The 15,398-nt window shown below is 39.6% G+C and overlaps 1 protein-coding gene across 1 annotated transcript in view; it reads left to right on the top strand.

The window, feature by feature from the left end:
- PECR (peroxisomal trans-2-enoyl-CoA reductase) overlaps nucleotides 1–15,398 on the top strand; it is a 32,537-nt gene that overhangs the window by 6,489 nt on the left and 10,650 nt on the right. Inside the window, 4 exon segments of the mRNA XM_057551359.1 lie at nucleotides 4,088–4,219; nucleotides 6,230–6,428; nucleotides 7,638–7,697; nucleotides 13,696–13,792. Coding sequence (XP_057407342.1) covers nucleotides 4,088–4,219; nucleotides 6,230–6,428; nucleotides 7,638–7,697; nucleotides 13,696–13,792 — 488 coding nt within the window.

The following is a 15,398-nucleotide window of genomic DNA, read 5'->3' as shown; positions in this document are numbered from 1 at the left end:
TTTATCAAGCTTTCTGAATTTCTCTAGCAACTCATATAAACAACAAAAAAGTCCATCCACATCATTTAGCATAATGGTGAGGAGAAGGATATCATCTAATAATTTTCTAGTTTATTATAAAATAAGAGCATTGCAATAAATTCAGGTAGTATGGAAGTATATAAAAGAAAAAAATGAGCTTTCCCATTCTGCCCATCTCCTAAATCCCTTTCCTGGTGATTTTCTACGAGTCACCCACATGCACACATATACAATTGTGTGTATTTTGTTATTTACAAAACTGTGACTGTAGTATTCTTACTGCTCTGTAATTTTTTCTTTCCATGCTAGTGCATATAGTAGTACTTCATTCTTCTCTAAGTTATATAGTATTCTATTGCATGGATATGTAATAATTTATTTAACCATTCCTTTAATGGAAATTTAGGTTTCTAGTTCTACCCAGCACTGCAGCATTCTGCCTTGTAATACCTTTGCCCCCTGGTTCAAGTTTATATAGCAGTTAAAATAAATAGCCTTTTAAAGTTGTGTCCCAGTATAGCTCTGCTGATATTAGATAACTTTCCTGAAGCCTTCAGGGTTCAGATAGTAATTAGTGATAATTTAGTAAGCTTCTAATTAGATAATTCCTGTGAATAATCCTATTTATATTTTCATTATATCTCTTATTTGAGGCCTTGGACAAAGTCAGGCATTAATCACCTTAGTATTCTTGAGAATTTTTTTTTTTTTTTTTTTTTTAATGAGGCTTAACTTCTCAATGTGGATTTAGGAAGAGTTGCAGATGTCAGATTTCCATGCCTTGTTAGCCTGTGCTCTACTCTGGGAACTAGAGCAGTTAATGCCCATCTTTAAGGCAGAAAGATCAAAGAAAAGAAGGTGATGGGCAGAGACAGTGGCTAATCCAGGGGAACTTGTTTCTCCTTTCCATTTTATTAATCAGATTAGCTATTCCTCCTAACTCAGGGAAACCTGGCTGAGGGTTGGACCTGGGCTAGAAATGTGTATTTCAATTCTTTCCCCTCCTGGGAATAGAAGCTTCCTCCTGGAAACAGAAGATGAAAGGAATAACGGTTCTCCTGACCGTATAATATATGCTTTATTGAAAATTATACATCGATTTTTTTAAAATAAATTTATTTATTTATTTATTTATTTATTTATTTATTTATTTTTGGCTGTGTTGGGTCTTCGTTGCTGCACGCTTCTCTAGTTGCGGCGAGCGGGGGCTACTCTTTGTTGAGGTGAGTGGGCTTCTCATTGCAGTGGCTTCTCTTGTTGCAGAGCATGGGCTCTAGGCACGTGGGCCTCAGTAGTTGTGGCACGCCAGTTCAGTAGTTGCGGCTCACGGTCTCTAGAGCTCAGGCTCAGTAGTTGTGGTGCATGGGCTTAGTTGCTCCACGGTATGTGGGATCTTCCCGGACCAGGGCTCGAACCTGTGTCCCCTGCATTGGCAGGCGGAGTCTTAACCACTGCGCCATCAGGAAAGTCCTATACATCAATTTTGATAAACTGAATTCTATTTTAAAGTTAGTCTTGTCTTGCAAAGAATTCATGGTGAATCTTTTTAATATTTGCTTTATAAAGCTCTCAGATTGCCTATCAGAATTTCCAAAAGTTGTCTGCATTTGTAACTCACTAAATTATAACCTAATCTTGAAAAATAGGTTTTTAAAGTGTCTTATTTTAATATGTGGAAGCTACCTCATCATGTACAACTAGAATGGTTGTGGTCAAACAGAGAGCCATTTTATTCTTTACCTTTCTAAGTGTCATTTATTGCATACATGAATATTGAATGTGGACTGTTTGTCAGTGTAATAATTACAATGACAGGGTCCCAATCCTCCAGTAGATGATAGGGAGTGGGGGGAGACTGTTAATTATCATACAATACTGGTTTAAATGCTGTATTAGAATGAGGTCAGGGATATGGGAGCATGTAGAAGGAGCTGCCAATCTGGGCTCAGTGAGGGAGAGGAAGGAGGGTCGTCAACATAGTTGTCATTATCAATATAGTTCGCTTTAAATCTGCCATATACATCTGGGCTTCCCAGAGGTGGTGAGGCTGGTGAGGCTCTCTCTGTTTCAAGGCTGTCCTGGCACGTATTTCTGCTTTTTATATTTGTACATGAAAAGAAGGAAGCGTTCTCTTTAGGATAAACTAACATGTAAGGCAACAATGAGCAATAAGGTTCAGGATTACTTAGTAAGATAAATGAATAGTCCAGTGTCTCATAGCTTAATATTTTTACTTAAGGAAAGCACTGGTGGAGTGTCAGCATTCCCATGGGTAGCTCTTCCTTTTAGAACTCCATTTACATACAATTCTAATTTCACTTTCAGTGTTACCAATTTTTATTTCTTTGTTGCACTTTCGTCTTTGTTGGCCAGTCTCTCCTTCAGTCATCGGTTTTTGTAAAATGTCACATAGGTTTATCATTGGGAGACAAGGAGGCAACACAACTGCATTCTTTGCTGTCTGTGCACGAATTGAAGAACAGATGCACAGTGGCCAATCACTTACAGACAGTGAAAGAAGTGAAACGATTAGTCACTGACCGTGATGTGCGTCTGTTATTCGCATGCTGATTTGTGGATTTGTACTGGCGGTGCAGTTTGTGTTTTATGCAATTACTCACAGTTAATCTGCCATGGTAACTGGAATTTGGACAGTGTTGTTTGGGGTCTGGTGTTATTTAAACTAAGGTAACTGAAATTAGCGTGTATTAGAGCTGAGCAAAACAAGGACTGCAGATACTTCTATTTCACCCTTCCTGGACATTGTGTAACAATTAAATGCTGTTCTCGTACATTTTATTTCTACATATGTTATAAAGCCTACAATACACTGATATCATTTTTACTTTAAACAATTACTACCTTTTAGAGAGATTGAATAGAAATAAGAAAAGACTTCATATTTATTTACTCACATAATTACCATTTCCAGTTCTCTTTCTTTTGTAGATTTAGATTTTTATCTGGTATCATTGTCCTTCTGTTTGAAGGCCTTCCTTTAATCTTTTTGTAGTGCAGGTCTACTTTAATGAATTCTTCTGTATATCATATGTGTGAGTAAGTTTTTAATTTGCCATTACTTTTGAAAGCTATTTTCACTGGGTAAGAGTTCTAGGTTCCAAAACTCCCACCGCCACCCGCATCCCCAGTACTTTCAGGATATTCCACTATCTTCTGGCTTGCATTGTTTCTGAAAAGAAGTCTTATGTCTTCCTTGTCTTTTTTGTGTTCTTTTTCTCTGCCTGCTTTTAATATTTTTCTCTTTATCATTGGTTTATTTAATTATGTCATCAGTGCCATTCCTGGGCCTGTTTTTATTAATTTACTTTTCTCCTCATTCTGGGTTGTATTTCCCTGCTCCTTCGTATGCCTTGTGGCTTTTTGTTGGATGCCAGACATTTGAATTTTACCTTGTTGCAGGCTAGTTATTTTTGTATTCTTATAAATATTGCTGAACTTTGTTCTGTGATACAATTAAGTTACTTGGAAACAGTTTGAAACTTTGTAGAGATTGGGAACAATCTTTCCCCAGCCTCAGATTGTTTCCTTACTCTTATGTACAGATCAGTGCTCAGCTGAAGATCTGAGGGAACTCTACAGATCTCTGGAGTTCTCTCCCTGTGTACCTCCTTTCTCTCTGTGCCCTGTATAATCTAGCTGTCTTGGCCTCCCTGGACTCCCAACTTCATCTCTTCTACCCAGGAGACTGCTGGGCTCTGAATGGGTTCCTCCTCCCTATGCTGCAGCCTGAAGACTCTCTCTAGGCAGCAATCTGGAATAATAATAGGGCTCACATTGTTTGTGTTCACTCTCTTGGATCACTATCCTGTGCTACCTGATATGCAGTGCCTGGAAATCATTGTTGCGTATATTTTGTTCAGTTTTTTAGTTGTTTTGGGCTGGAGGGTAAGTTCAGTTCCTATTACTCCATCTTGACCATAAGCAGAGGTCCTAATTCATCTTTTTTTACAGGAACACATGAAACATTTTCTAAACATTATTACTTTCAGAATTTGGACAACCAATGAAAACATATTTAGTTGTTCTTTGACTGTTGTCTCCTCAGGGTGTAATGTGATTATTGCATCCCGTGAGTCTGATAGATTAAAATCTGCCGCAGATGAACTGAAGGCCAGTCTGCCTCCTACCAGCCAGGCTCAAATCATGCCCATAAAATGCAACATCTGTAATGAAGAGGAGATAAAGCAAATCTATCTTTGTTTTTTAAAATTTTATTGTAGTATAGTTGATTTACGATGTTGTGTTTAATTTCTGCTGTCAGCAGTGACAGTTATACAGATATATATTCTTTTTCATATTCTTTTCCATTATGGTTTATCACAGGATATTGAATATAGTTCCCTGTGCTATACAGTAGGACCTTGTTGTTTATCCATTCCATATGTAATAGCTTGCATCTGCTAATCCCAAACTCCCAATCCTTCCCTCCCCCTTGGCAACTACAAATCTGTTCTCTATATCTGTGAGTCTGTTTTTGTTTCATAGATATATTGATTTGTGTTTTATTTTAGATTCCACATATATGTGATGTCATATGGTATTTGTCTTTCTCTTTCTGACTTAGTTCACTTAGTATGATAATCTCTAGATCCATCCATGTTGCTGCAAATGGCATTATTTCATTCTTTTTAATGGCTGAGTATTATTCCATTGTGTGTGTGTGTTTGTGTGTGTGTGTGTGTGTGTGTGTGTATCACATCTTTGTCCGTTCATCTGTTGATGGACATTCAGGTTGTTTCAGTGTCTTGCTATTGTAATACTGTTGCTATGAACATTGGGGTGCATGTATCTTTTCAAATTATAGTTTTGTCTGGGTATATGGCCAGCAGTGCAGGAGTGGGATTTCTGGATCATATGGCAACTCTGTTTTTAGTTTTTTGAGGAATGCAAATCTATCTTACTTATTCATTCATTTTAATTTATAGTAGTTGTTCCTAAACCTGACTGTGCTTTAAGTTTTCCCATAGTAGCTATCTTAGATGAGGTTCACTAGAAGCAGAGCCTGTGAAGGAGATCCTTGAGCTAATGATCCATTGAGTGAGTGGCCTCAGGAGAGAGGAAAGGAAGAAATGTAGGGAAGCTAAGCAAGGACAGTTTCATCTGGAGACTACCTTTTGTGCCTTTTGCCCTTTAACTCATTTCGTAATGTCTTTCATCCTATCCATTATTCTGTGTTGGTAGCTTACAAATTAAAACAATGGAGAGGGTGATCCAGGTCCTTGGATAAATCTTATCATTAAAATTCCAAATTTAGCTTTATGATCTATGGGTATCAGATACTGGTAAATTATTCACTGATATAAGATTTTCAGGTTTATTCATTGTGACTACCTCTCCATTTACTCTGGTTCTCAGAGTTACTATTCACTGTGAGACACTGCAAGCTCTGCTACTCTCCTAAAGCAGGTGATAAAGTCCAAGTAGCAAGTTAGGTTATTAACCAGTTCACTTTTAACATTTTACTTATTTATTTATTGAAGTGTAGTTGATGTACAATTTATATGTTACAGGTGTATAGTATAGTGATTCACAATTTTTAAAGGTTATACTCCATTTATAGTTACCATAAAATATTTGCTATATTCCCCATGTTGTATAATATATTCTTGTAGCTTATTTTATACCTAATGGTTTGTACTTCTTAATCTCCTACCGCTACATTGCCCCTCCCTGCTTCCCTCTCCACATTGGTAACCACTAGTTTGGGCTCTATGTCTGTGAATCTGCTTATTTTTTGTTATATTCACTAATTCATTTATTTTAAATTAGATTCCACATATAAGTGCTATCATACAGTATTTGTCTTTCTCTGTCTGTAACCAGTTCATTTTTTTTTTCTTAAGAAATTCACGTTCTTTCTTTCTTTCTTTCTTTCTTTCTTTCTTTCTTTCTTTATGACTGTGTTGAGTCTTCGTTTCTGTGCGAGGGCTTTCTCTAGTTGCGGCAAGTGGGGACCACTCTTCATCGCGGTGCGCGGGCCTCTCACCATCGCGGCCTCTCTTGTTGCGGAGCACAGGCTCCAGACGCGCAGGCTCAGTAATTGTGGCTCACGGGCCCAGTTGCTCCGTGGCATGTGGGATCTTCCCAGACTAGGGCTCGAAACTGTGTCCCCTGCATTGGCAGGCAGATTCTCAACCACTGCACCACCAGGGAAGCCCTAACCAGTTCATTTTTAATGTTTTTCTTTAGGTGAATAATTTGGTCAAAGCCACCTTAGATTCTTATGGTCAGATCAGTTTCTTGGTAAACAATGGAGGAGGCCAGTTCTTCTCTCCTTCTGAACACATCAGTTCAAAGGGGTGGAATGCTGTGATTGAAACCAACCTGACGGGCGCCTTCTACATGTGCAAAGCAGGCAAGTGTGACCAGTCATCCAAGAAGTCCAAGTGTCTTTATGTAAAGATCATAGAGAATCCTGAAAGAGAAATTGTTATGGGCTCAGAAGCTCCATGTCATCAACACTTACTGCCCTGATTTAACTTACATACAGCATAGCAATGCAAATTGCTGCATTTCTGGATAGTAATTCGGCCACATTTATAAAATACAAATATTGTTTGATCTGTTAATTTTATTTCTAGGAAGTTATCATGTAAAAATTATTCAGAATAATAATAAAATAAAGGAAGTAATAAAGGAAGGAAGGAAGGAAGGCAAAATAAAGGAAGTGCTTCATAAAATAAAGGAAGACTCCACACTTATTTTGTTTTTAAGAAACGAATCTGTTAAATCTATTACAAGGACCTATTAATTAATTCAGTGAAATCAGGGAGAATACCAGAGTCCACATTTTTTATGACTAATAAGTAATTAGCACACATGCATAGTCTTTAGATTAAAGCTTATGTTTCATAGGTGGTAATACTCAACCCTGAAGTTGGGTAACTGAAGAGTTCCCTTACAAACTATCCAAGACATTTTTTATGCTGAAAAATGTGGAACGAGTGTAATTCTGAACCACAGAGTCTTCACCCCAACATGGGTTAGGCTTTATATTCTTAGTATCTCTAAATCAAAGGTCTTGCAGACACTTCCAGCCTCATCTTTATCTAACTGGTAGTATACAGTTCTGTATTAATTGTGATACAGGATGAGCTGCTGAAGTGTAGAGACCCATAAAAAAGAGGAGCTTGAATAAGATAGTTGATTTCTCCCTCACATAAAAACTCAAGGTATATAGTCCAGGGATAGTATGGTAGTTCCATAATCATTAGGGAATAAGGATCCTACTTCTTGCTTTCCTATCTTTGACATGTGGTTTCCATCCCATGGTCCAAAATGGCTGCTCCAGTTCCTGTCATTGTAACTGCATTCCAGACAGTAGGAATGAGGAAAAATGTAATACTCACTCATTCTTTTTAACAGCACCATCTGAAAGTGGCGCCATTACATTCACTGACCTTCATCATCAGCTAGAACTCAGTTAAACGATCATACCTACCTATAAGGGATACTGGGAAATAGAATCTTTAGGTGAGTAGCTATGTACCTAAGTACAAATTCAATTTCTATGTAAGAAGAGGAGAATGAGTATTAGGAGATAGCTTGTAGTCTGTAACCCACCCTTCATAGCTCAGCACTTCAACACCTTCCAGCACTCAAGTCAACAGTCTCTTACCAACCTGAGGTTCCTTGCCAATAGCCATTAATTAGAAGTCTGCAGAGTCTAGATTCAGTTATGATTTTTATTAGCCAGAATTGAATTAAAGAATACAGGGCCTATAGTTTTTGTTTTGTTTTGTTTTTACTTTAAACAATGGGACCTAGCATTTGGTTTTTTTTTTTTAATATAAATTTACTTATTTATTTATTTATTTATTTTTGACTGCGTTGGGTCTTCGTTGCTGCGCGCAGGCTTTCTCTAGTTGTGGCGAGCAGGGGCTACTCTTCGTTGCAGTGCGTGGGCTTCTCGTTGCGGTGGCTTCTCTTGTTGAGGAGCACGGGCTCTAGGCGCACAGGCTTCAGTAGTTGTGGCACGCGGGCTCAGTAGTTGTGGCTTGCGGGCTCTAGAGCGCAAGCTCAGTAGTTGTGGTGCACGGGCTTAATTGCTCCATGTCATGTGGGATCTTCCCGGACCAGGGCTCGAACCCGTGTCCCCTGCACTGGCAGGCAGATTCTTAACCACTGCGCCACCAGGGAAGTCCCAGCATTTGGTTTTGAAAACAAGGAATATGAAGTATACATTTTTTTGTACCATAATAATAATAGTGGAAAACTGAAAACCATTTAAATATTCTAGAGTAAAATATTAGTTGAGTGAAGTTTTATACATCTACAGGATAGAGTACTATGCAGCCACTAAAAATATAGGCATAAAAATATACTTCTCAATATGAAAAGATATTCCCAGACGTCGAGTGAAAAGCAGGTTATAAAACATTCTATCCAGCATGATCACATTTCTGCAAAAAACAGTATATATTTATATATGGCTGTATTTGAATAGACATAATTCTGAAGGAGTTTTTACCAAAATACTGACATATTATCTCTGGGAAGTAAAATTACATATTATTTTCATCTTTTTGCATATCTGCTTTTTCTAGTTTTTCTAAAATGAACATGTATTTTTTATGTAATTAAAATGATTTAAGTCATGACTACCCTGAAGTTCCAGGTTTTTCAACTTGTACTCTTTGACACAATATGCTATTGTTAAAGACTTGTGGGAACATCCACATATAAATTTCTGGTGAATTTAGACTTTCCTATAGCCTTTAATTATTCATTTTACTAATATAGGAATTTCTTTCTCCCAGTTTATTTTTGGAAACCTCTTGAATGTGTGAAAAAGTTAAAGAAATAATACAATGAACTCCTATTAGGCATACCTCGTCTTATTATGTTTTGCTTTATTGCACATCGAGCAAGTCTGCCAGCACTGTTTTTCTAACAGCATTTGCTTACTTTGTGTCTCTGTGTCATATTTAGGTAATTATCACAATATTTCAGATTTTTCATTATTATATTTGTTATGATGATTTGTGGTCATTGATCTTTGATGTTACTATTGCAAAAAGATTACAACTTGCTGAAGGCTCAAATGATGGTTAGCACTTTTTAGCAATAAAATATTTTAAAATTAAGGTTGTACATTATTTTTTTAGACATAATGCTATCACACATTTAATAGACTATTTATAGTGTAAACATAATTTTTATATGTACTGGGAAACAAAAAAATTTGCGTGATTCACTTTATTGCAGTATTGCTTTATTGTGGTGGTCTGGAACTGAACCTGCCGAATCTCCGAGCTGTGTCTGTATACCTTTCATTTAGATTCACCAAGTGCTAACATTTTGCTGCATTTGCATTCTCTCTCTGTGTCTTTCCCCCCTCTCTTCCTCCCTCCCATCTCTGGAGCTTGTTTAGGCGGTGCTCTGATTCCCCTCTCCTCGAGCACCCTGAAACAATGGTGTCTTGCCTCTTAGGCAGCTGCACACGTTTTCCCGGACTCCCTCCCGGCTAGCTGTGGCGCACTAGCCCCTTCAGGCTGTGTTCACGCCGCCAACCCCAGTCCTCTCCCTGCTATCCGACCTCTGAAGCCCGAGCCTCAGCTCCCAGCCCCTGCCCGCCCTGGTGGGTGAGCAGACAAGCCTCTCCGGCTGGTGAGTGCTGGTCAGCACCGATCCTCTGTGTGGGAATCTCTCCGCTTTGCCCTCCGCACCCCTGTGGCTGCGCTCTCCTCCGTGGCTCCGAAGCTCCCCCTCTCCCCCACCCGCAGTCTCCGCCCGCGAAGGGGCTTCCTAGTGTGTGGAAACCTTTCCTCCTTCACAGCTCCCTCCCACTGGTGCAGGTCTCGTCCCTATTCTTTTGTCTCTGTTTTTTCTTTTTTCTTTTGCCCTACCCAGGTATGTGGGGAGTTTCTTGCCTTTTGGGAAGTCTGAGGTCTTCTGCCAGCTTCAGTAGGTGTTCTGTAGGAGTTGTTCCACATGCAGATGTATTTCTGATGTATTTGTGGGGAGGAAGGTGATCTCCACGTCTTACTCCTCCGTCATCTTGAAGGTCCCCTCCTCCCCGAAAGTCCCGCTTCTATGTTTTTTAGCTGATACTCTTCCATAAAAAGACTTTTAGTTACACCACAACCATCACTTCTCCCTATATATGTTTTTATTATTATTATTAACTTTTTTAGTATACCACTATGGAATCAAGGATTTCTTTTCAAATTCATTGTTTCAAATGCACACATTGTCTCAAATTTAATAGAAATTTGTGTTTCTATGTTTCACTATTACAAATAATTCTGTGATGAATAACATTGTAAATATTTGTTTCATATTTGTGGACATATATATTTAGGGTGTATCCGGGAAGTTGGAATGCTGGGTGAAGAGTAAATGCATCCTGTTAGGCATTTGCAAGTTTCTTTGCATTTTGCACTCCATCATCAATGAATGAGAATGCCTGTTCCTCACAGCCTCACCAAAAATGTGTCTTGTCAATTTCTGGACAACTCTGATGGGCAAGAAATGGTATCTCAGTGCAGCATCTTTTCATTTGTTGAAAGGCTACCTGGATATCTCTTGTGTGTGTGTGTTTGAATTGTATTGCTGTCTTTGCACGTGTTTCTCTGGGGTTCTGATCATTTTCTGACATTTTCAGTGTCGTCTAAGAATAGTCCAATTTCCATTACAATCTGTGCAGAGGAGCTTAGACTGACCTGCTGATCTTTTGGGTCATTGTCAATAATTACAAGGGCAAGAGATGGGCCAAAAAGCAACTCATATCTCCCATGGAGAGAGAATTCATAGCCCAAATGCCTACCAATGGGTGAATGAATAAACAAATCGTGGTATATATGTATAAGGTGCTACTCAGAAATGAAAAGGAGTGAACTATTGATTCATGCAGCAATGTGGATAAATCTGAAAATAATTATTCTGAGTGAAAGAAGCCAGATAGAAAAGAGCATGTATGTATGATTTCATTTATATGTTTAAGTCCTGGAAGCATTGAAAAAAAATTGTTAGTGCTAGATTCACTGAGAGTTAGGTATTATTCTGCCTCCTATTCATAAATTACAGGAAGAAAATGAAGCAGTGTGACAGCCTTTAGGGTGGTTTATCGCTCATACTCTCTTCCTTCACACAGTGTAAGACATTTCAAATCATATCTGATACACAAATAAGGCCTTAGTATTTCAGAACATTTTCTCAGTGAAAGAATGGCTGTGAGACATTATTCAGATGCCAAAATGAAATCTCATGGAACTCCTAGTCCAGATAAATGCCCTTCCTTCTCTTCTGGGCTTTTGCTTCAGAAAAGTGGCTGGAACAATGCCTCATGCGACATAGTCACCATCCTGCAGCTGAACTGTCCACCATCTGTTCTGTTTTGATGGAGGTCACTTTTTTCTCCTGGAAGGGGAGTTTTTACAAACCTCGTGGTCCGTTCAGGCATCTCATCCACCTGGACCTCCCAGTAATGCCAGCTGGCATCAAATCCTTCAGAACCCAGGACTACTGAATAAGCCGTAAATCTCTCTGGAGAAACTCTGCTTTTTCTTCACAAATGTCACCAATTTTTTTTTAATCCTCAGAGACAGAGAGACTAGGATGTGCTGTTTCAAGATCCAGAGTAACTTTCAGTTTCTGTGTAATTTTCTGCAGTGCCAAATACTGCAGAGGAAGGCCGTCTCCTTCCTTCCTTATGGAACGAACAGAGAGCTGGGCGCTTCAGGCTTTCACACCTGTCATGGGTGGTCTCGACATCCAGCAGCACTTTCCCTTCTGACATCACACTCTTCTCTGCCAACTTCTGTAGTAGATCTTTGAGTGTGGAGATGTAGTCTGAAAATGCTATTGTGTTTGCATTGAGTTTGTATTAAATGTCCTTCTCGGCTAACCTTGAGAACTATGTAGGGGAGGATAAATAATTTTCCCTCTGCCCTTCGGAGGTCTTAGCTGAGACTCCTGTAATAAAAGACAGATGAACAGGAGAAAAATAAATAGAAGTTTATTCGCATGTATACCTCATGTATACATGGGAGGTACCCAGGGAAAAATGAGCAACTCCCTGTCGTGGCTTCGAATTCAGGGCTAAATACTATCTTAATAGGGAAAGGAGAGAGGGGAAATAGGCCTCTTGGGGTGGGGAGTATATGATTTTTAGGAAAGATGAATGGGCCCTTTGAAGAATGGATGGGAGGTATGAGAGTTGGTGACAAAGTTTGTCTGCATGTGGTGTCGATATCTAGTCTCCCGTCATGTGACAACAGTCAGCCTTCCCTGGTTGATGAGACTCCCAGGGAGGGGATTTATGACCCTGCGTTCCTTTTAGCCGATGAGGGGGGTTCAGAGAAAGCCTCTCTCTGCGTTTGCTGTTTTTCAAGTGCCCACAGCTGAAAATAATCAATATACCAGCGCAGCAGCATATTTGGGTGGCATCCCACTCCGTCCAACTGCCTCTCGCTCACATTCAACAAACTGGCCCAGGTGCTCAAATTCAGAGAGTAATTTCTGTCTCTGATTTTCCAACTCTCTCTCTCTCCCCCTCCCTCCATTCCCTCCCCCCCCCCACCCCCCCGCACCCAGTCCTAGTGGGTTTCTTTCTTGGGTGGCTATTTGTTTCTGAACACCTGCCACTTTCTTCTTCAGGGGCTCTAGGTCACTGCTGAGCCTTTTCCTGTGATGAGAGGCAGGACCTCATATGGTGGCCCTGGTGGTCAGGGGATGAGTGCAAGGGGACAGACACCTCTAGGTTCCCCTCACAGAAAATTGCCCGAACTCGACTATGCTTCCTGCATATGCTCATCTGTTCTGCCCCCGCCTCTTGCTCCTGGTGGTGTGAAGCTGCGTGTTCACCGTCGTGTCATCCTATCCAGCTGGGCATTACTCCAGAAGGGCCCCTCCTAGCATTGGTGACAAGCAAGGAAACCTGTCCTATAAGTCCACCCGGGACTGTTGGATGCAGAGTGGCACAGGTGGTGGCCACATTTGATGGTGGTGAGGTTGCTCAGGTGATTCTGGCAGATGGAGCGGTTGGTTTCTACCTGGAGTCCTGCCAGGGCTTTTGCAGCCAACATGGGGGCTGAGGGGGACTTTCTTCAGGAAAATGGGGCTATGGAGGTGCTCCCTAGTGAGGAGTGGGTACACTCCCAGATCTCACATACTTGGTTCTGAGGACCTTTTAATTAGAAATTCTAAGCCATAGTATGTCTATACCTTTTTGCACCATATGGATACAGACCTAAGTATTTGAACCTCTTCTCTGGAAACATATTAAAATTAATTTAAATTTTTTTATGTCTAGAAATTCTGTTGGTACTATTTCTAACCTGAAGTATGAATTTCATATCCCTTATTATCTAAAATTGATTTAAAAAATAACCACACTTGTAACCCTCAAAATTACCAATTCGTTTGTTTTCTTCCATAATCAAAAGTTCTTCAGCATATTCGTCTTATGCACGTGATGATTTGGGGGATCTTATGTGGGCCTTGACTTACGTGAGATTTGTTTGGCTATCAGATAGCTGTGGTTTTGCTTTAATATTGAAGGACCTGGTTCTTTCTTATGGTTCAGACAGGGACTCATAACAAGAACATTGTTGTGGGACTCTGGCAGGTCATTGGTACACCTATCAATTTAGTTAAGGGAGACATACTCAACAGAAGCTGATTGTAATGTTTGTATTTTGTCTCTTAAAGGCATAGTGGAGCTGCCAGAGAAGGTGTTTACAACCTCACCAAATCCTTAGCTGTGGAACGGGCCAGCAGTGGAATAAGGATCGATTGTGTTGCCCCTGTAGGTAAATGTTCACTATGAAAGCCGTTGACAAATTGTGTTCTTCTGATTGCATTTGTGTTGTTAATAGAGGTATTTGTTAATATGCATGTATACTAGAAAAGATAGGCTTTTAAAAATAGATAAAACCAGAAAGAAGTATTCTTTGATTTACAACCAGATTGTCAAGAAGGTTAAGTTAAGCCAATGATTCTCACTCCTGGCTGTATATTAGAATCATCTATGAAATAAAAAATAGTGGTATATAAGCTTGACTCCAAACTATGAAATCCAGGTGTTGGTATTTTTTTAAGCTGATTCAATTGCACAGTGAAGGAAATTCAAGTTCACCATGAAGGTTAAGAATCGCTGCTTTAAAGAATGAATTTTTCTAGATTATCTTGTTATTTTTTGATATATCATTAATCCTTTATTAGGAGAGAGAGAAACGTAAAGTCAAAGTTCTAGGAAGGAATTTCCAGTTGAAGATCAACTATAAGTCAAGGGAAAATTTCTCTGAAACATAATGTAAATGATAGGGAAAAAAATAACAATTTGTTCAGCTTTAAACACTGTCATATTATGTGAAGTAAGACATAGCTTAAGCGTCCTTGGGCGTTACATATTGGCCATGTACTCCAAGAGAGATAATAAATGAAACGTCTCACACATCCTGCAAAACTCAGCTCGAATTCACTTCTCTGTGCTGATTCCTGGTCATTGCTAAGATAGCAATCATCCCTCAATCTGAAACTCTGTAATATCTGGGGGTATTACCTATAGATCTATCTATATAGTATCCATAGATATTGTTATCTGTGCTACTCAGTGGGAACTAAGCATGAACTGACTTGTAGATGTTAGAGAAATCTCATCTCCAACAAATGCAGGTTCCTAGCCAGAAACTTCACATCCCTGCAATGCTTTGGGGCTGACATTACCTTATCTACCTTACTCTCAAATATTTATAGGGTACATTAGATATAGTTCCATTCTGAATGTTGATACTTAGGAATACTGGCCTCCAAATGTATATTTCTTGATAACCTTTAATGATGTGTTGGTATTATAAGCACAATACTAAAGTCAGGTTTGTCCTCCACAGATGTTTTTAGGTTTAATGTCTAAACCTTAATACTACTGGAAGATTCCATCCTCTTTATTTATTTATTTTTAAAATTTATTTAATTTATTATTTTATTTTTGGCTTCGTTGGGTCTTCGTTGCTGCGTGCGGGCTTTCTCTAGTGGTGGCGAGCGGGGGCTACTCTTCCTTGCGGTGCGTGGGCTTCTCATTGTGGTGGCTTCCCTTGTTGCAGAACACCGGCTCTAGGTGCGTGGGCTTCATTGGTTGTGGCTTGCAGGCTCAGTAGTTGTGGCTCGCGGGCTCTAGAGTGCAGGCTCAGTAGTTGTGGTGCACGGGCTTAGTTGATCTGCGGCATGTGGGATCTTCCTGGACCAGGGATCAAACCCGTTTCCCCTGCATTGGCAGGTGGATTCTTAACCACTGCGCCACTAGGGAAGTTCCGATTCCATCCTCTTTAAATAAAAGGTTACAAATTGTTTAATTGGAAACCAGTATATTACCCCAGTATTGTTCGGAGTAATTAATACTGCCAAGTTTCTTC

Source organism: Balaenoptera acutorostrata, chromosome 8 (genome assembly GCF_949987535.1).
Source record: "Balaenoptera acutorostrata chromosome 8, mBalAcu1.1, whole genome shotgun sequence".
In the NCBI taxonomy this organism is placed as follows: domain Eukaryota; kingdom Metazoa; phylum Chordata; class Mammalia; order Artiodactyla; family Balaenopteridae; genus Balaenoptera; species Balaenoptera acutorostrata.
Note: the sequence above shows the minus strand (reverse complement) of the source record. Positions and strands in the feature narration are given on the sequence as shown.